Source organism: Dryobates pubescens, chromosome 2 (assembly GCF_014839835.1).
Source record: "Dryobates pubescens isolate bDryPub1 chromosome 2, bDryPub1.pri, whole genome shotgun sequence".
Classification (NCBI taxonomy): domain Eukaryota; kingdom Metazoa; phylum Chordata; class Aves; order Piciformes; family Picidae; genus Dryobates; species Dryobates pubescens.
The window spans coordinates 57,399,404-57,420,623 of NC_071613.1; the positions used below are offsets into that span (position 1 = coordinate 57,399,404).

The following is a 21,220-nucleotide window of genomic DNA, read 5'->3' on the forward strand; positions in this document are numbered from 1 at the left end:
AATAAACCATTCATTAGAGTTAAAATATTTAAAAGGCACTCATATTTTAAGCTGACACCTTAACTTTATGCACTCCTCTTTAAAACCACATCTTTCTGTAAAAGCTAAACACTGTCACAGTGAGGATTGTTATGGGGAGCATTCAGACTGACACTCCAGGAACAGCTGTGTAGAAATCATTCAGGTCATAGTCTCCTGGCACAAACTCTTGTCTGCCTGACTGGCATCTCCCTCTCTTCAGTCGTGTTTGTCTGGAGAAACTGCTGCATGTGCCTCACATCTGCAATCCTGGAATGGCTCAGGCTGGAAGGGACCTCAGAGCTCATCTGCTCCAACCTCCCCACCATGCCCAGGACACCTCTCAACTACACTCAGCTGCTCAAGGCCTCATTCAGCCTGGCCTGCAGCACCCCCAGGCAGGAGGCAGCCACAGCCTCGCTGGGCAGCCTGGGCCAGAGTCTCAGCACCCTCCTGCTGAACAACTTCTTCCTCAGCTTCAAACCATTCCCCCTTGGCCTGTCTCTAGACACCCTCAGGAGAAGTCTCTCTGCAGCCTTCCTGGAGAATCCTTTCAGGGGATCTCTGCTCAGCCTTCTCTTCTCCAGACTACCCAACCCCAGCTCCCTCAGCTGCTCCTCCTGTGATGCCCTCCAAACCCCTCCCCAGACTCACTGCACTTCTCTGGGCACCCTCCAGCACCTCAATGTCTTTCCTGTACTGTGGTGCCCAGATGAACAGATGAGAAAATGTTTTACAGGAGCTGTGATTCAGACTGGGACTAAATGAATTCAAACCTCACTAGGCAGTGAGCTGCTATTCCTTTTCTTCCTGGGTTTTAAGCTGGTAATAAGTAGATAAGCAAGAAGACTTCTTTAGACTGGCAAATGCTTACAAACCATTGATTATCTTGGCTGCAAGTTGCTAACATGCTTACAAAACATTTATTATCCTGGGTTCAAGTTTCTAATCTGATGAACACTTCCGTTCTGGAAGGTTCTTCCCCCTTTGATTCCTAAGGGCTCAGAAGTGTGAGGCTTTTAGCCATGCTCTTGTTCTCTTTCCTGGTGGGGGATTTTTGTTGTTGTTGTTTTGGGTTGTTTTTTTACAGGCAGGTTTAGATAAACTCTGATTGTTGAATTAAGGACCAGATGCCTGGAATCTGACCCTTGGAGCCTTGTAGCATCCCGTGCATACATTTGAAGTGCTGTCATCTCATTTGCCAGGACAGAAGAGTTAAATGTTTCGTCTAAGCCTCTCCAGGGACGTGAGGCAGTGTGCACTTCTAAACCCACTTGTTTGGTGACAGCTTTCCTTCTGATGTTTCTCTTCTGTGTGTATCTGGTCTAGGTGATTGTCAAATCTGGACCAGGCACCTTTCTCAGCCTGGCTGTGTATGATGAGTACATCTTCTGGTCAGATGGGGTGAGGAGAGCTATCCTGCGTTCCAGTAAATACACAGGAGGAGACACCAAAGTCCTTCGGTCTGACATCCCACACCAGCCCATGGGCATTATTGCTGTTGCCAATGACACTAACAGTTGTAAGTTACACTATTTTGTTGCTTCCAGCATCACTCACTTCAAGAGCTTTTCTTAATTCTTAACCAAGTTAAACCATTTCATAAATTCTTGTGGTTGTAGGAATGGTTGGAGATGGAACGTAACCTCTTCAGTGAGTGGATATCTATCACTGGTGCCCCTGTGCTGCTGGGGCCATCATGTTCATTTGATAGCAATTAAACCACCCCCTGTCCCAGACCAGCAGCTTTGCCTGTTGGGGGCCTCTGCAATGATTGTCTTCAAGGTTCCTCTGTTTGTTTATCTTTAGCATGCCAGCATCTGAGGCGTGCTGTCATTTCCATGTGACTGATGAAGCTTGAATCAGTTGCCCATGAATCTAAGCTAGGGTGCTCTTTACTCTCTCCATGCCAGTGCCCACTGAAACACATTTAATGAAAGAGAGTTCATCTTTTGTCATTTATTTTCCAGGTGAGTTATCTCCCTGTGCACAAATGAACGGAGGCTGTCATGATTTATGCCTTCTGACTCCTGACGGCCGCGTGAACTGCTCCTGCAGAGGGGACAGAGTCCTGATAGATGATAACAGATGTGTGAGTAAGTAATACTACCTGACACAATGCTTCTCCGTGCTGGGATGCAGTTGGCTCTCATAAGCAAAGGCAGCTGGCCCAAGCCATTAGTTTTGTTGCTTCTGTTTCCTGGGAAAACAGATCTGACGACTGGGCACATACCAGGCTTTGAACTTCCTTATGTCCTTCAGGGCTTTCGGGGACTTCAAAGGCATTTAAATGTTTCCTTAAGTTCCACTTCGGATAGTAGGTTCTCTGCCCTGCTGAGGCCACATCTGAAATACTGTGTCCCATTCTGGGCCCCTCAGCTCAAGAAGGACCTCAGGGAACTGCTTGAGAGAGTCCAGCACAGAGGCACAGAGGTGCTGCGGGCAGTGGAAGATCTCTCACAACAGGGCACATAGAGCTGATCTAGAGGCAGTCTGGAGTAGTGGAGTACAGCTGACTTGTATGACATTTACAGCTCTTACTCAAAAACTACTTTGTCTAGCTGTGTAGCTGAGATGCAGTGAATTTTGCAGGGGATTTGCAGTAGCAGAATCTGATCCCTAATGATTCAAAGATATTAAGTAAGACTCTACTGCTTTCCACAGCTTTTTTTTCCACTGGAGTCCAAAGCTTCTGCTTCCTGTAGATGGACTATGACCACCAGGCTTGTGTAATCAGCTTATTCCACCCTCCTACACTCTCACATTTCATTGATTTTGAACTTTCAAGATACTCCTCTGAGCTAGAAAATGTCCTTGAGTTCCATTACCTACCAGACTGGACTGCACTTGGGCCTTTGGGCCAGGCCTATCTCTTGCTCAGCTGCCATTCTCTCATCCCTTTACCCATGAGATAGAACACAGTAAGGTACCTGCTGCCACCTTCCCTGAATCTGGAAAGATCCTCATGTTTGGGATTTTTACTTCCTTAGAGCAGGGCAGAAACCTCATTGACTGATAAAGAAGATAAGATCAGATTGTAGCAGGTTTAAAGTTTTTGAAGGCTTGGTTGAGATATTTATGTCATAAACATTTCAGTTTCCTAGATCGGTTAGGAGAAGAGCAAATACAAAGGAGTTGGAATTCTTAATGCCTGGAGCAGCAAGGAGACAAATCTTTCTCTGAGCCTTATTTCACTTTCATTAAATGTAGTGGATGTTGTTATTTCATGGAATGATTTAAACTCATTCCATGAATTCAATTCAATTCAACCCCTGCTTTGTTTGGAGGTGGGAGAGAAAAATGGCTGCTGGCATCCCAAAAAACTAAAGAAGGCCCCAACCCAGATGGAAAACAACTGCTCTTGTGATAGTGAGATACAGCTTCCTTAATCATAGTTGTGATATTTGCATATCTATCATAAGTGCTGCCAAGATAAAAGGATATGTGTCCTGATCCATCAGGCCTGTCTAGGACAATATTGGAGCTGTTGCTGAAGCTGACCTTTCAATGAAGTACTTTCCCTCACTTGTTTCTTTGCCTTGCCAAGACAGTGATCAGCAGCAGAAGTGAAAGAGGCTCAGCAGCTGAGTTCTTCAGCAGATAAATTCACTGGTCCAATATTTTATCATACAAAATTCCACAGCATTCATCTTTCCCAAAGTCATTGCCCCTCTTACCATTGCTATTAGGTAAAGCTGTGTTCAAATCTTCATCTAGAGCATGATGCAAGACTCCATCTTCTGAGTGAGGATGTGGAACGTCTGCAGGCAATGTTGATCTGGGGTCTTAGTTGAAACAGAAGGAAGTTTGCATATGAAACATTGAGCTCGGCTGGCACAGGGAGGGTGAGAACAAGACAGGCTCTAGTTTAGCTGCAAGACCAGAAGCTTCTTCGTGGCAGAGTTGGAGAGGATGCTCAATAGCATTAAAAGTTAGCAATTCCAGCTGAGAAGAGGAATTAGCTGTCCTTCTGAAGGGTCATCAGGCTGTGCCACTCACTGACAACCAAGATCCTTGAGAAAAAGCTTCAATCAAATTCAGAAGGGGGTTGAATTATTGTGTGGGTAATCAGGCTGCCCAGGCTGCTTATTTCTCATCACAGAAGTGGTCTCACAAGGCACTGAATTGCTTTGTTTGTGTAAGCTGGGGCTTGAGGCTGCCTCTGTAGCACTGCCAGCCAGCCTTTGGCTGGGGGCACACGGTGTTTTACATAGATACATTTCTGGTTTTTACTTTCAACTCATCTTTCTCTAAGGGCTGCAGGCTGAGATGCTGAACAAGATGAACTGCAAATGTAATTCAGATGACTTCTCCTATGAGCTAGGTTCTTACAATGCTAAAAAAATGGGGGGGGGAGGGGAAGAGAGAAAAATGATTGCTGCAATAAACTTGATTCCAATTTGAAGTGCTGTATAAATCATATTCAAGGTCAGCTCTCACCTTCTCCAGTCTCACTGTATTCTCTTTTAGCACTTCTTTTGTATTTTGCTGCATGTTTGAGTCAGATCAAGAAATGGTTTCAATTTATGGTGGCCTAACTTTTGCATTCATAGATGCACAGAGTGGTTTGGGGTGGGAGGGACCTTTGAGATCATCCAGTTCCAACCCCCTGCTATGGGCAGGGACACCTCCCACCAGCCCAGGTTGCTCAAGGCCTCATCCAACCTGGCCTTGAACACCTCCAGGGAAGGGGCATCCACAGCCTCCCTGGGCAACCTGTGCCAGTGTCTCTCCACCCTCACTGCAAAGAGTTTCTTCCTGATCTCCAGTCTAAATCTGCCTCCCTCAAGCTTAAAGCCATTGTCTCTTGTCTTATCAATACAAGCCACTGCAAAATCTTTCTCCAGCTTTCTTGTAGGCCCCCTTTAGGTAGTGGAAGGCTGCTCTAAGGTCTCCCTAGAGCCTTCCTTTCTCCAGCATTTAAAACCAGCCTTTGTTTCTTCCTGAATCTGTACTGTAATGACAAGGGAAACAAGAAAAGAACCCACAGTAATTAGGCCTCATTTCCCAGCTGTTCCTCTTGGGTTGTCCTGTCCCCTTCTCTCTCTCAAGTTTTATCTTTTATTTAGAACCATAGACATGAAGCAAATATATTTGCTGTCATGAAGTTTGTGACCAAATGATTCTGTGTCAGTTTTGCAGTGTTTGGTTGCTTGCTTGTTTGGGTTTCAGTTTCCAACTGAACTAATCGATAAATCTATATGCAAGAGACAGCAGAAGGAAAAACTGTGAGTGGACGTTTGTTCTCCTCTAAATTAATAGACGAGACATCCACTGTGAGAAACCAGAGCCACAAAATAATTACAGGTCTACCAATTATTTTTGGTGAGTAATGAAATAAGTACATCAGGTTTCCATCCCTGGGTGTCAGGCTGTGTCTTTACCAGTTGGTGCTGGTGCCTGTGCACACACTGTGCAGCCAGGCAGCTTTCCTACTGTCCACTCTGAACCTCCCCAGGGGCAGCTTGGGGCCATTCCCTCTTCTTCTGTCACTAATTACCTGGGAGAAGAGACCAGCACCAACCTCTCCACAACCTCCTTTCAGGCAGTTGCAGACAGCAATGAGGTCCCCCCTCAGCCTCCTCTTTTCTAAACTGAGCAGCCCCAGCTCCCTCCTCCTTGGTTGAAGAAGGTTTTTTTAAACAGTAAGAGAAGATTCTGGGGGGACCTTAGAGCTGAAGGGATCCTGCAGGAAGGCTGCAGAGGGACTTCTCCTGAGGGTGTCTGGAGACAGGCCAAGGGGGAATGGTTGGAAGCTGAGGCAGAGCAGGGTTAGAGTGGAGCTGAGGAAGAAGTTGTTCAGCAGGAGGGTGCTGAGACTCTGGCCCAGGCTGCCCAGGGAGGCTGTGGCTGCCTCCTGCCTGGGGGTGTTGCAGGCCAGGCTGGATGAGGCCTTGAGCAGCTGAGTGTAGTTGAGAGGTGTCCCTGGGCATGGTGGGGAGGCTGGAGCAGATGAGCTCTGAGCTCCCCTCCAGCCTGAGCCATTCCAGGATTCGATGAAGAAATGGTTGCATACAAGGTGGGGGCTGTGGAGATTGACAGTGTGGGGACAGGACAGCTGAGCACAGGAGCTACAAAGCCATCATCTTGTCAAACTCCCTGCCCTTAGCCCAGTCTTTAGGTTGCTTTGCTACATGATCCAGTGTGGACATTTGGCTGCGTGTTTGTCTTTTACTGAGTCTCCCTTGCCATGCGATTCACCCCAGCAGGAAATTGCTGACAGTTGTTTGCTGTTTAGGGATCTGTCCCCACTGCTGCAGGCCACCCCTGTAAATGCTTTTAAGCTTTGATGCCATGGTGCTGGGCTGTATTTGCTTATTTATTTATTTAGTGTTTGTTCTTCATTTTCCCAGACCTGTGCAGGAGATACTGCAAATGCAGCCAGCATCTTTCTCATTTTCACTTGCTGTAAAAGCTATTAAAAATTGCATGTCAATGTCTCTTGTTTGTAGCTAAAAACTCCACTTGCAACATCTACTCTGAGTTTGAGTGTGGCAATGGTGAGTGCATTGACTACCAGCTGACCTGTGATGGCATTGCTCATTGTAAGGACAAGTCTGATGAGAAGCTGTTCTACTGTGGTAAGTGTTTCTAGAGGCTTCACCTTCACATCTTTCTTTGGGTCCTGCATGCTCATATTGCTTCCCCATGTTGGTGGCTTCCCTGCTTGTCCGTACCAACTGCTCACAAAGCTGCTCAAGAAGAGGATGCCAGCTTGCACTCAGAACAAACCTTGACACAGTGTGTACAGAGCTGCTCGTACCTGAAGAGGTTTTCCTTGCAAACTTCCTGTTTCAGCTGACACATTTGCTGAAAGCATCTCAAATCTCATTTTCTGTCTCTGAAACAAAAGGAAACAGACATCCAGATGCTTACCCAGAGATGAAAACTGGAGCATTTTCAGGTTTAATGTAGCTGATGTAGCTTCCCATATTTGATAAGATTTTCTTTGGTTATGACTGTTCAGGTCCAAAATATCAGCATTCTGCACACCAATCCATCTGCAGCTTGCAACAAATCAGACTCGAGGGTGTCTGCTTGTTACTTTCATGGTTTTCCCCAATGGATTCTAGCCCTACCTGGGGTTTTTTTGCACTGATAAGCTCTACATGAATCACTACCAGGTTTTCCATGGTTTGCCTGCTGCAGTTTCTAGAGCACTGCTGTTGAAATCATTGAGTCACCCTAGTGAATTCCTGTGTCCTGCACAGTGTCATGGTTCAAAGACAGAGCTTTAGCCTAGTTCCTAAGTGGGGATTCCCCACAGACTTAGAGTATCAAAGGTAAATAAACTCCCATTGGACAGAGAACAGTAACAACTGACAGGTATGTATCATGCCCTTCCTTCACTGAATAGCTCATTCTTGGTTGCACACAGAGTTCTTTCTTCGTCTGTCACTTCTGCTTGCAACTTCTCTGTCTGTGACCTTGCTGGGATCATCTGTTCTGACTGGGAAGGGAGGGATGGGAGGGTGTTGCTAATGGACTGCCCAAGGGGGAACTTCTGATTGCTGAGTTGTAAATGTATGTCAATCCATTTTACACATAGTCATTGCATTTTGTACTTCTAGAGTTTAGCTTCCCTTTTGTAAATATACCTTTCATTTTGCTTCTGAGTTCTGAGTTTGTTGGGTGGTGGTGGTTGGTTGGGTTTTTGGGGGGGGAGGGTGGAATTTACTCTGGGGGTAATTTCACAGGCTCACAGGATGTTAGGGGTTGGAAGGAACCTCTGGAGATTTTCCAGTCCAAGCTCCCTGCCAGAGCAGGACCAGAGAATCCAGCACAGGTCACACAGGAACACATCCAGATGGGTCTGGAAAGGCTCCAGAGAAGGAGACTCCACAACCTCTCTGGGCAGCCTGCTCCAGGGCTCTGTGAGCCTCACAGTGAAGAAGTTCCTCCCCATGTTGAGGTGGAACTTCCTGTGCTGGAGTTTATATCCATTGCCTCTTGTCCTGTCCCAGGGTGCAACTGAGCAGAGCCTGTCCCCTGCCTCTTGACCCCCAGCCCTCAGATACTGATAAACCTTTATTTCCAGTTAGCTGGGGGTTAACCTCAAGCCCACCACCCAGGGGAAGCCCCCTTGGCTGTGTGTCTCTCTCTTGTCCTGTTCATCTGTGGCACAGCCTCGACTCCTCTTCTGTTCCCCATGGGAACAATTCCAACCCACCCAGCATGTTTATGCCTGCCAGCACTATGGTTTTGGGCAACATCTCTGCTTTAATTCCTGCAGTTCGCTTCTAACACTTTAATAGCCGAGGCTGGTCCTGAAAACAAAAAAAGAAACAGAATAATCTTCTTCTTTTTTATTCCTTTAAAATAAATGAGCATGGACAATCTGAGAGCAGCAGCTGATACTATGCCATTTCTTCTTCTTCTTCTTTCATCTTCAATTTATGGCCCGTTAGCTTTCAGCCTTCTGTGTGATAACTGCTTTGATCATGTCATGTAAAACTAACAGTAACCTTCCATCAGCCCATCTACATGGTGATGACTAAGGAGGTTGGGTTATTGCAATCTGTGAGAAGATAACACAGCAGACAAGGAAATAAGAATCTGTAATACACAAAACACTGCTTGCTGCTCGGTGGGAAAGGCCCTTGAAGTACAAGCAGCTGCTTCAAAGCATGGAAAGGCAAATGACTGATGTCTGTGAATTCCCCCTTAGGTTCCCTTACTGAGTGTTGATAGATGTGTGTGTGCACAGTGATTAGGCATAGGAAGGGCTTAAATGTGAGAACAAAACAAAAGCACACACACAAGTCAAGCACAGCACCAGGAAAGCCACTCAGCTCGGGTTTCATGTGCATTAATTGCCATTCCTTTTAGTCGTTTCTTTCAATCACACTTAACAAGAGAAACACTGAGGTTCCATGCAGTTTCTTTAGGACAGGAGGGTGGCTTGAAGAAACAGAGAGAAAGTCATCTGGGAACAAATAAGAAAGTTGTAGCTGGTGAAGAGTCACAAAATCCTTTGTGCTGTCCTTGCAGGCCAGTTTCCTTCTGTCAGTAGCCTGAGGTTTACTGAGCTGCTAAAAGTCTTTTCTACTGCATTCCACATATTGAAAACAGTACAAATGCAGGATCCAGCACCTGCCTGTCCATGGAGCTGCTGCCTAATTTTGTGAAGGATGTTACATTAACTGCTGTGTGCTGCCTGACATACAACAACCACAATGAGCTGTTGGAAAAGGAGGAGGAGCTGGGGTTGTGTCATACACAGAATGTTGGTTCCTCCATCTGATCAAGTACAAGATGCTGGACTCAATAGCATTGATTAACTAACCCAGTGAACAGGACTGATTTGTTCTAGTGTCCTGACTTCTGCAATTCATCAGTCATAAAATCATAGAATGGTCTGGGTTGGAAGGGACCTCCAAAGGTCATCTGGTTCTAACCCTCCTGCAGTCACTAGAGCAGGTTGCAGAGGGACTTCTCCTGAGGGTGTCTAGAGACAGGCCAAGGGGGAATGGTTGGAAGCTGAGCCAGAGCAGGGTTAGAGTGGAGCTGAGGAAGAAGTTGTTCAGCAGGAGGCTGCTGAGACTCTGGCACAGGCTGCCCAGGGAGGCTGTGGCTGCCTCCTGCCTGGGGGTGCTGCAGGCCAGGCTGGATGAGGCCCTGAGCAGCTGAGTGTAGTTGAGAGGTGTCCCTGGGCATGGTGGGGAGGTTGGAGCAGATGATCTGAGGCCCCTTCCAGCCTAAGGCATGCTGTGATTCTATGATAGTGAGAACTAGGAATTAGCCTTTCCTTTTTAATGTCTTTTGTCTGTCTTTTGTTCTTTCTCTTCGTGCTTGTTTGTTTTCATCCTTGATCTGTCTGTCAGTCCAGCTTCTTCTGCCAGACAATAAATGAAGTTTTTCCTGTAGCTCTGAAGGCATTTCCATTTAAAAGGTTTTTCTGGAGCATCTGCCTGGTGTCAATGTAAGGTGGTTGTGCTTCTCTCTCAAGGAGCAGGGGGAAAGGATGACCTTGTGCTTAACTCTGCAGAAAACAGAGGCTGCCGGAAGGGCTTCAAGCCCTGCTCCAATCGCCGCTGTGTGTCCAGCAGCAGAGTCTGTGACGGTGCCAATGACTGTGGTGACAACTCTGATGAATTTGACTGCAAAGGTAAGGGACAGTTGCCTCCTGGGTGATTTCAGAATATCTCTGTGTGAATCCTCTGTGTGTAAATAGAAGTAGCTAGCAAATGCATCAAACTTTGTCAGGATGATTTGGTTTTGCTAGAACCGAATGCCAAGCAGGTTCACACTGATGCTTTTTGGAAAACATAGTTTGGGAGTGAGCTGAAGCCTGATTTTGGGTTACACCTGCAGTGCCCAGTGGTTTTGGCTATGGTAAATAGAAATGCAAATAGCTGTGGCAAACACATCATAGAATTGTTAAGGCTGGATGGGACTGCAAGGCTCAGCCAGTTCCAACCCCCCTGCCATAGCCAGGGACACCTCACACCGCAGCAGGTTGCTCACAGCCACATCCAGCCTGGCTGCAAACACCTCCAGGGATGAGGCTTCCACCACCTCCCTGGGCAACCTGTGCAGGTCTCTCACCACCCTCATGGGGAACAACAACTTAACATCCAATCTGAATCTACCCATTTCTAGTTTTGCTCCATCCCCCCCCAGTCCTATCACTCCCTGTCAGCCTAAAAAGTCCTTCCCCAGCTTTCTTGTAGCCCCCTTCAGACACTGGAAGGCCACAAGAAGGTCTCCTCAGAGCCTTCTCCTCTCCAGACTGAATACAGTAGCTGTTCGCTTTTTTTGTCTGAAGTATTAAGTGCGAAAGTACCTTCACTGCAGACAAAAGGTTGGCAATGGGTGATTTCTCCTCTGCATCTGCTGCTAATTTCTCCTTTGAAGCAGCTACTGTTCTATTTCTTTGCTTCTCAGATGCATGGCAGTGCCTGTGTCCCTTGCAAAACTTCCTGGAATCGTTTGCCTTTTTATATCAGAATCGGGTTTGTGTCTTAAACCATGAATATTTATATCCTTGCAGCAGGCAGTGAATAAATACTAGCCAGCAGACAACACAAATCCTTAGTTGTAATTCAGGGAGACTGGAGGGGAAATTATTCCACAGTGTGCAGCTAAAACATATGTAGCTGTAGTAAGGAGCATTTTCAGTTGTTTTGAAAGCACTGCATAGTTTTTAATCATTTAGCTGAATGTGAGTGGAGAGAAAAGCATCCAGGCAAAAACTCCAACCTGGTATTATATGAAAGAAATCAAAGAGATTCATGGATGGTCCTGAAAATGCTGCTTCCTCCCTCGTGTGGAAATGATCTCTAATTGAATTGACTCATCCAGAGGGAGACTTTTAGGCTCAACAGACAAATTCGAACATTAGAAACTTGTGTTGTTTGAGTTTATTATGCCTTGTATTTCTGCTGAACGGTTAGCTATGGAGTGTGTTCTGTGTGCTCTGAATGCCTCACTCTAAAAGGTAGGAGTTTTAAACATGAAATAGATGTAATATGCATCCAGAGTGTGTTTTTAGTACCCTGATTTACATCTTTTCTCCCCATATATTATAGATTCAACGTGTGCCTCGACGGAATTCCGCTGCGCAGATGGGATGTGCGTCGGAAAATCAGCTCGGTGCAACCAGATCATTGATTGTGCAGATGCTTCAGATGAAAAGAACTGCAGTAAGCTGGTGGTTGTACCTCATCATGGCATCTGTTCCATGATTGTTCCTCCCCATACAGCAGTTATTTCCTAGCCATTACTAGCTGGATACCAGCAGCTGCCTGCTCTGAGCAAGCTCAGGCTAAACCTGCAAGTTAAAGCATAGGGCTCTGGGTGTGTGCTAGGTGTCAACTACTCATTCGCTGTCTCTTCCCAGATAACACAAACTGTGCTTACTTCTACAAGCTTGGGATCAAGTCTTCAGGATTCATTAGCTGCAACTCAACCTCCCTTTGCATACTGCCAGAGTGGTTGTGTGATGGATCTAATGACTGTGGTGACTACACAGATGAGCTGAGATGCCCAGGTAACTGCCAAGGAGTGGGAAATCACTGGCCCTTTGGAAAAGCAGATTCCTCTATTCCTGGTCCTTTTGTTTGTTTGTTTTTGCTATTTTGCATTGCAAAATGTTTATTCAGTCAATATTGTTTTATTTAGCACAGAGTGCTGAATGCTGTTGTTTTCACCAGCCTCTCTTTTGTGTTTCATTAAATTATGTAAATGATTACAATTACTATTACCGGCAGAAAGGGCTCTGTTAGCTAGCCAGCCCAGCTTTCTCCTGCCTCCAGGTTAGGGCTGCCATGAAGTGTTTGTGTTTAAGCAAAACATTAGTCATTAGTACAGTACATTAACCCTTACTTTGGCCTTCTCTCATGGCAAATACATTGCAATTTGTTTTCCTGTTTGCTTTGGTAATTGACTCATGCCAGACTCTAATTGTCCTGTGACTAACACCTGCCTCTGTCCTCTAAGAATTAGTGTTTAGTAACAATTAACATTTGCTAATAATTAACTGTTGCTAATTTGTAAAAATCAGCCTCTTAACTTTGTGGTTAAATGCCCTGCAGTTTTTGCCTAGAGCTTTTTGCTTAGAGGTGATCTCCAAGGTCATTTTCTGGTTCCCTGAGCTGGCTATTCTGGAGTTCTGTGTGGTGATCCCTCTGTGTCACCAGAAGCTTCTCTCAGCATTCTCCTGGATTTTGTGTCGACTTCATTGATTAAAATAGTGCCAGCACCCAAAAGGAACCTTTCACTTCAGCACCTTTAACCCAAAGCTAAGAACTTTCCTCCTTCCTTTAAGACAGATGCATGTTAAATGACAGTTTCTGTTCTAATCTCCATGTTCTCCAGCTCATCTGGTAATTCCTTAGACTTTCCTGTCCACAACCCTTCACTGAGCTCCCAGGAGCTTAGCTTTCATTTCCTCTGTCTGTAGGGGCTTTATTCCACACCAAAGGAGATTCTGAGGGCAGTGTGCTCTAGCCTCAGTAAACTAATGTTGCAGAAGTAAACTAATGTTGCATTTTATGCTAGTGCTCATTTATTTGTGCTGCTTTGTTCTATGTGTGCCAGAAAGTTCCATCATTTTAATGTGTGACTAATTGCCTGGATCCTTCCTCCCTTTGCTCAGAAGCAATTCCATTCCAGTCCAGCCTACGTGTGATTTCCTTTGCCATTTCATTCAGAACTGACCAGCTTTGGCACATTAAGTTTCTGAGTGTTGTTTCTGTTCTGAATATGAGCTCTCCTGTTAGCAGGCTTTGTTCAGTGCCATTGTTCTTACAGAAAATTAAGGCAAGAATTCATTTAGCAGTGGCTGTACTTAATCTTTAATAGCCACCCAGCCATCACAGATGTCCCATCTCTCTCTTTCTTCTTCTTTTTCTATTCACAGAGCTGTAGAAGCCATAAATATGATAATTGTAACGTGCTTTTTGAGAGACAGGCAGTGGGGGAGGGGAACCTAAACCAGGGTCACTAATCCTAAAGCACTGAGGGAGTAAGAGAAATCTTGGCAGAGAGCTTCAGTCATCTCCAGTGCTTGGAGCTAAGATGAATCCCTTGGGTTATCCCAGGCAAAGAGTGCGCTTGTGATTTTGTAAAGAGCCTGTGCCGCTCCTTAGCCTCGTCCTTGTGCTGCCATCATGAAACTAAATGCATGCTATGCTTGCCTCCCTCCCTCCCCTCTGCTGTCTGAGCATTCACAAAAGTGAACTCCTGGCTGGCTTTCACGCTCAACAAAGGAAAGAGGCAAGGAGGAACTTCTTAGTTTGTGGTCGAGGCTAAACCTCTGGCTCCAACCTCAGTGGTGTAGCTCCAGTTAGTCAGTGCATGCATCAGGTTTGTAGCTCATCTCAGTGAGTGTGACACAAACACTGCCACAATTAAGTGATCTTGTAGAGGATGGCAGCCAAAGCAGAAAGGCAAATTTGTCAGCTGATGTGCCCCAGCCAGCAGTGCTGACCTGTCAAGTGAACAACTTTCCTCTCTAGCCTCTGTGAGTTCAGTCTGAAGCGGTGCTCTGATTCACGAATGAAGCATTGCAGCTCCCCAAACTACCTGGGAGTCACTCTTCTCCAATTTGCATGAGCACAATTAAATATGTAGCTCTTCTTTTTAATTATTTTTTCCCCCATTTTGAGACATAAACACTTTGTTGTCCATTAGTGCTCAGAACCCTAGCAGAAATGTATTAGGCTCCTAATCATAGTAGTAGAGACCATTTTACATTACATTCTTTATTTTATCACAGTTCAAAACAAACCCACATGTGAAGAAAATTATTTTGGTTGTCCTAGTGGAAGATGTATTCTGACCACCTGGCTTTGTGATGGGCAGAAAGACTGTGAGGATGGAGTGGATGAGCTGCACTGTGGTGAGCATCTTCTCTTGTTTGTGTTTCTCTAATCACTGATCACTTTGCAAACAGACAGAGCTGTGCACTGAGAGCTCAGAGGCTGAATCTAGAGCCATACAAAAAGGTCACTAATCCTATATTTTCAGATTCATCTCTCTAATACTTCATGCTGCCAATATCATAACCCCTATTTCATGACAGAATGAAAGCTCTGCCAAAATTCTGTTCTAAACATATAGAAGGAGAAGAAGAATTGATTGGGTTGGAAGGGACCATAAAGCTCATCCAGTTCCAACTCCCTGCAGTGGGCAGGGATACCTCCCCATAGACCATGGTGCACAGGGCCTCATCCAGCCTGACTTCTCTGTTGCTTTAATGTTTAACATTTCATTAATCCTTCACATTTCCCCATGAAGTCAGTTGTATAGACATCACCAGATCACAGCAGTATCTTGACCCCAAAAGAAGTAACCAAAATGCACCTTTATGAGGACACAGTCTCAAGCTGTGACAGGGGAGGTTTAGGCTCAAGGTGAGGAGAAAGTTCTTCACAAAGAGAGTTGTTAGCCACTGGAATGGGCTGCCCAGGGAGGTGGTGGAGTCACCATCCCTGGAGGTGTTCAAGAGGGGATTGGATGTGGCACTTGGTGCCATGGTTTAGTTGTCAGGAGGTGTTGGGTGACAGGTTGGACTTGATGATCTTTGAGGTCTTTTCCAACCTTACTGATTCTATGATCTAAGCCAGGTGTAATTCTTTGCAGTAACAACAAAAGTAATGTGAATAAAGTACAATATGAAGTGAGAACCAGGTTACAGGCCTGTTCTCACTCAGATCTTGTAAGGTTCCTAAACTCCACCTGAGGAGCAATCAGATGGTTTGGCTCACAGTGAGAGTTGGCCTTTTAACTTCCAGTTGCTCTGTATTAGCTGAATGGATTAGTTCTGTAATGAAACTGTAGGAAGAGAGCAAAAAGCAGCAGCAAGTTTTCCTGTTGCCTATGGTAATAAACCCTGACATTTGTGTATTCTTGTGGTGGTTTTTGCTCCTCACTACAAGGGCCTGACAGTTATGCACTTCACAGTCCAGCTTCTACTAATATGATTTCCTATTTGCTTTGCAGTTTACATTTTATAGATACATCTTATAACTTCAAAATTAGGAGCTGCTGTGCACTGTGGCAATCAGAAGGTTTTGTGCTGACCACATCCATTGAGGTTACCCTTCCAGAGTTTATTACACTGGGTTTAAGCACTGCAATATGAAGAAGGAGGCTGTACTGGCAAATGTGGACTGCCATCTCTGCCCTCCTACCAAAATAAAGCAGTTCAATGGTGTTCTAATATATTAGAAGGTGTTACATTGCAATATAACATAGATCATAGGATAATATAATGTGCAATACACAAAGCACACTTCTGTTTCTAAAGTGTGTGTCCTTATCTCACTAGCAAAGTGTCTTAAACATTGAGCTGCAAGTGGTTTGAATGTTTTACCATCCCTCCGTTGAATGATCTTCATCAATGCCTTGGTGAATGCAAGCTCTTAGACAAACTGGTAACCTGCTGAGGACCCAGATTAGGATTATGAAACCTCTTTTAAGGCACTGAAATTGGGAGGGCAGTAAGGAGCAGTGTGGAGGTTGCCAGAAGCACTGTTGTGACCCTAACAAATGCAGTGGCTGCTGTCATTCCTAGATTCCTCTTGCTCCTGGAATCAATTTGCTTGCTCTGCAAACAAGTGCATCTCTAAGCAATGGACTTGTGATGGTGAGGATGACTGTGGAGATGGCTTAGATGAGAGTGATGCTGTCTGTGGTAAGTAGAACCATTCCAGTTCTGTATTGTGTCAGTTCCATACTGAAAATGTGGTCTCTGTCAGAGTGGGACCAAATGATCCAAGCAGGTGGTAGAAAGGGAAAAACCAGAGCTCTAAGGATAGGATATCAGAGAATAGCCTCCCCCAGACAGATACCTTTTTTATGGTGGCTTTGTGATCTGTTTGTAGTCTGACACTGGGGATGTGAATGCTGTACCAGCATGAGCAAAAGGAGAACCAAACTCTTCTCCAGTTCTCATCCTGGAGTTAAAATCCCTGTACCACCTTTTGTGGTTTATCTTTCAGTGTTAGATGTAGTACTGTGTTAGGTGTTTGATGATCCAAGGGCTGGAGCACCTCTGCTGTGAGGACAGACTGACAGAGCTGGAGGTGTTAAGCCTGGAGAAGGCTCCAGGGGGACCTCAGAGCTGTCTTCCTTGAAGGGATGCTACAGGAAGGCTGCAGAGGATGTCTAGAGACAGTGCAAGGGGGAATGGTTTGAAGCTGAGGCAGAGCAGGGTTAGAGTGGAGCTGAGGAAGAAGTTGTTCAGCAGGAGGGTGCTGAGACTCTGGCCCAGGCTGCCCAGGGAGGCTGTGGCTGCCTCCTGCCTGGGGGTGTTGCAGGCCAGGCTGGATGAGGCCCTGAGCAGCTGAGTGTAGTTGAGAGGTGTCCCTGGGCATGGTGGGGAGGTTGGAGGAGATGAACTGTGAGGTCCTTTGAGCCAACCTGAGCCATTCTAGGCTTCTATGAATAGAAGAAACTGCAGACTGTCCGAATTTGCCTGTGGAGCAGTGCTGGGCAGCACATTCAGCATACTGTGCAGAGCAAAATCTCCCTGTTTGGTATTAAAATACCCCTCCCCTTCTTCAGTCATTACCCATTGCCTGAAGAAAAGATACAGATCAAGTGAGAAGATGTTCAAGCCTCACATGCCATGTTTTTTCAGGTTCAGTGACCTGTGCAGCAGACACTTTCAGCTGCTTGGGCTCCCACGCCTGTGTCCCCCAGCACTGGCTGTGTGATGGTGAAAGAGACTGCCCCGACGGGAGCGACGAGCTGGCGACGGCAGGCTGTGGTACGTTTGGGTCTTGACCATGCCTGGAGCTGCTTGCTTGGTGCTGCTGCTTCACCACTGCCAGATGCTGTTTGTGTGGGTGGTGCCATGCCTGCCACGTGTGTGTCTGTGGTGCCATCTTTACCCTGTCAGGATTGTAAGCAAAGTTGATGGACCCCACGTGAGCATGCACAGGAGCATCCTTCTGTGTTTCAGTCACCTGAGAGCTCCAGCTTTGGTTGAGGCATCCTGAGGCAGAGCAGCTGAGGGTCAGTGTGTGTGTGCCATGTCCCAGACATGGTACAGCATGGGCTCTAATGCAGTGAGCAGGTTATTGCCAGTGCTGCTGTGTGGCAGGGAGCCTGTGCCTCAATGCAGTTCTGTCTGCAGTGTGTTCTGGCTAACTGTTCACAGCTTGCCATCTCTCCCCTACAAACTCTTGCTCCCAGTCTTCTCAGATCCATTTCCACCAGGAGTGTCAGGGGTTCAGTAGCAGTTTCCCTGGGGGTTGGTTTATTATTGTGTATGAAATGGCATAGGTCAAAAATACTGCAGTGTGTCCTGTCCACTCAGGGCATGTTCTGTCACTTGCCATTGCTAGACTGAGTCATAGTCATGGATTTTACAGAGCTGCTGTCCAGGAGCAGACTAACATAGGAAGGACATCTGCACTTCACAAGTGTTCCTTTACTCAGAGTCAGACTTTAGGTGAGTTGTAGACAGCATCAACTCCTGAAGCCCTTCTGTCTTGCACTGGTTTAGTTATCCTTACTTCTGTAGCTGTTTCTGTGGTGATCAGCAGCTTTCCCTGCTCTGGAGTCGTGTGGTGCTCTTTGCATGACTCAGAAGTTACAATATTCCCATTGGTTCCACTCAGACCGCTTCTGATTTCACCTTTCTGCCAGCACCTGGCTGCATTTCTTCCTGTTCTCAGCTCCATGTGGTTTTACCTCCTGTCTTTCCCTCAGCTCCCAATAACACCTGTGATGAGAACACGTTCATGTGCCACAACAAAGTCTGCATTCCCAAGCAGTTTGTCTGTGACCACGACGATGACTGTGGAGATGGATCAGATGAATCCCTGGAATGTGGCAAGTACAACAAAGATAGAGGAAACAGAAACCTTGCACACTGTTAGCTGTGAGGCCTTTGGCAAGGCCTGCTGGTTCAAGTCAGCAGTGAAAAAGAAGGCTCTTTGCTTCCTAAAAATTCATTTCATATTAACTTTTAAATGATGTATTAATGAACACATCTTGGCATTGACTTAGGGCTGGAGCTACAGTGACCAATGGTTTGCTGGAGTTGTGACTCACAGTTGATTGCAAAGAACATTTAAAAATGTACAGCCTAGAAGTTCTTATTCATTATGGAAATCTTTTCATATATTTCTTTGTCTCTGTGTCTAGACACATTTCTTTGTATCTCCTGCTGAAGCATCTCTCTAATGGTTATCACTGCAGTTAAATTATATCCACTAAAGCCATATGTGAATGTTTAATTTTCACCATTCATATGAATTTAGGGTTTCTTTTATTCTGTGAATGTCTGTACAGTGGATCTAGGTTATACTCAGAAATATTCAGCCCTATATTCATCTTCTCATCCTCCCCATCGTGCCCAGGGACACCTCTCAACTACACTCAGCTGCTCAAGGCCTCATCCAGCCTGGCCTGCAGCACCCCCAGGCAGGAGGCAGCCACAGCCTCCCTGGGCAGCCTGGGCCAGAGTCTCAGCACCCTCCTGCTGAACAACTTCTTCCTCAGCTCCACTCTAACCCTGCTCTGCCTCAGCTTCAAACCATTCCCTCTAGACACCCTCAGGAGAAGTCCCTCTGCAGCCTTCCTGCAGGATCCCTTCAGGTCCTGGCAGGCAGCTCTGAGGTCCCCCTGGAGCCTTCTCCTCTCCAGGCTGCACAGCCCCAGCTCCCTCAGCCTGTGCTCACAGCAGAGCTGCTCCAGCCCTTGCATCATCTTTGTGAGCTGAGCTCACTCCAGCAGCTCTGTGTCCTTCTCCTGCTGGGGACACCAGAACTGGAGGCAGGATTGGAGATGAGGTCTCAGCAGAGTCCAGGGGCAGAATCCCCTCTCCTGCCCTGCTGCCCACACTCCTCTGGCCACAGCCCAGCACTCAGCTGCCTGCTGGGCTGCATGAGGGCACTGCTGGCTCCTGGGGAGCTCCTCATCAACCAACACCTCTAGTCTCTTTCTTTGGAGCTACTCTCAACCCACTATGCAGGAAGCTTTGTATCTCTTCATGGGGCAAGAGGTTCAGTTGCTGACCTTGCCTGGGGTGTGCACACTTTGCTGTCAGGAGCCTGAAGCCAAGCACGGGGTCATCAGTTGTTGTGTCTGCAGGGTATCGCCACTGTCGTCCCGGGGAGTTCACCTGTGCTGATGGCAGATGCCTGCTGAATTCCCAGTGGCAGTGTGATGGTGACTTTGACTGCCCAGACCATTCTGATGAGGCACCAATAAACACCAAGTGCAGGAGTTCAGGTTGGTGTTTAATGTTTTCAGTGGCATGTGTGACCTTCCTCTGGGCAGAGAAAAGGTTTAGGGTTGTAGGGAGGCAGGTGTATAACTTCCTAGCTTAAATCTCCAGGGCTCTCATGGGGACATTCCTTGTGTCTTGCAAGGAGAATGTGTTGTCATCCTGAGCAGTCATAACCTCAGTTCACCAAGTTCAAGCCACCACTTCCTAGGGCAGAAGGTAGCTGTAGAAATAGATTTTGTGCAGTGGGTTCTCAACTGTATGGGAAGACATCTGTAGGAAGAACTAAACAGGTGAACTATTCACAACCAGCTTCCAGGGAGCGATAGCCTCTCGGACACTGCAAGGTAAAAAGTGTTCCAACACTGCCGCTAAGAAGTGACTGTTCCCTTGTACACGGGTCTCTCCTCTCACGTGCAGAGGTTGCCAGCCTGTCCACGAGCAAATCCATTCCAAGGCACTAACAGACCTGTGTTCTGCTCTTTGTTTTCCAGAGCAGTCGTGTAACAGCTCTTTTTTCATGTGCAAGAATGGCAAGTGCATTCCGCAGCGGGAGGTCTGTGACGGCAAAGAGGACTGCAGCGATGGCTCTGATGAGAAAAGCTGCCACGTTAACGAGTGCCTCAGTAAGAAAGTCAGTGGCTGTTCTCAGGACTGTCAGGATCTTCCTGTTGGATACAAGGTGAATCATTACATGTGTGTCAGAATTGTGAAGTCTTAGTTCTTTCCTAACTACTCTGTGACTAAAATAATAACCCTGTGTGCTGCACGTCCTTGTTCTGTTGGAACTCGCCTACCACAGTAGGAACATTAAACCTTTTATTCTCAGTAAGCCCAAGAGCCCTGCTGTATCAAAGCCCTGCTGCAGCACAGTACAGGCCCTATGGAAAAGAACACAGGATGCTTTAAATGCAGTGAATCATGCTGCTGGATACAGAACACCCAGCACCCCTAAGGCCTGTTCTGCAGGGCTGATCTCAATTCCATCATCCCCCAGCCTGGACTGTTATCTAGGATTGCCTGACCTAGGTGCAGGTCCGTGTCCTTGTCAGGGAGGCATTGACTAGAGAGCTGAAGACTGCAGTTGGAGACTAAGTGAAGTAGAGCCAGAGCCTTGCTGCAGCAGCATCGCTGTGGAGAAAGCATGCCACATCTCTGCAGAGAGTAGGGAAGGGAATCCAGCAGGGAATGTGGTTTTCCACTGATGAAGCAGCGCCCCTGTTTCTAAAGCTCTCAACCCAGCTGTGTTTTGCACCATTCATGTTGCATGTGATGAGCTTGCTGTGGTGATCAGCAGGCCCCGATAAAATGGGCTTCAAGAATCCTCACTGCTATTTATTATGCAGGACTCTGGATGTTAGCAGTGCTGCATCAAAACTCAGTGACAATTGTACAGTTACCACAAAGCAAATGTGTAAGGGGAGACAAAGCACTCCCAGGGGGCTTGGCCATTACTGTTTTCCTGGCAAAGTCCTTTCCATGTTTTTGAGGAGCTGTGTTAATTTGTCTTCAGTT

General features: G+C 46.5%; 1 protein-coding gene across 1 annotated transcript in view; it reads left to right on the plus strand.

Annotated features, from left to right (window-relative positions):
- LRP1B (LDL receptor related protein 1B) overlaps positions 1–21,220 on the plus strand; it is a 642,156-nt gene that overhangs the window by 516,355 nt on the left and 104,581 nt on the right. Inside the window, exons 45-56 of the mRNA XM_054173601.1 lie at positions 1,348–1,540; positions 1,989–2,114; positions 6,471–6,599; positions 10,007–10,126; positions 11,550–11,663; positions 11,861–12,010; positions 14,240–14,362; positions 16,040–16,159; positions 17,108–17,236; positions 18,184–18,306; positions 19,570–19,710; positions 20,200–20,387. Of these exons, the coding sequence (XP_054029576.1) occupies positions 1,348–1,540; positions 1,989–2,114; positions 6,471–6,599; positions 10,007–10,126; positions 11,550–11,663; positions 11,861–12,010; positions 14,240–14,362; positions 16,040–16,159; positions 17,108–17,236; positions 18,184–18,306; positions 19,570–19,710; positions 20,200–20,387 (1,656 nt within the window). The remainder of the gene's footprint in view (positions 1–1,347; positions 1,541–1,988; positions 2,115–6,470; positions 6,600–10,006; positions 10,127–11,549; positions 11,664–11,860; positions 12,011–14,239; positions 14,363–16,039; positions 16,160–17,107; positions 17,237–18,183; positions 18,307–19,569; positions 19,711–20,199; positions 20,388–21,220) is intronic.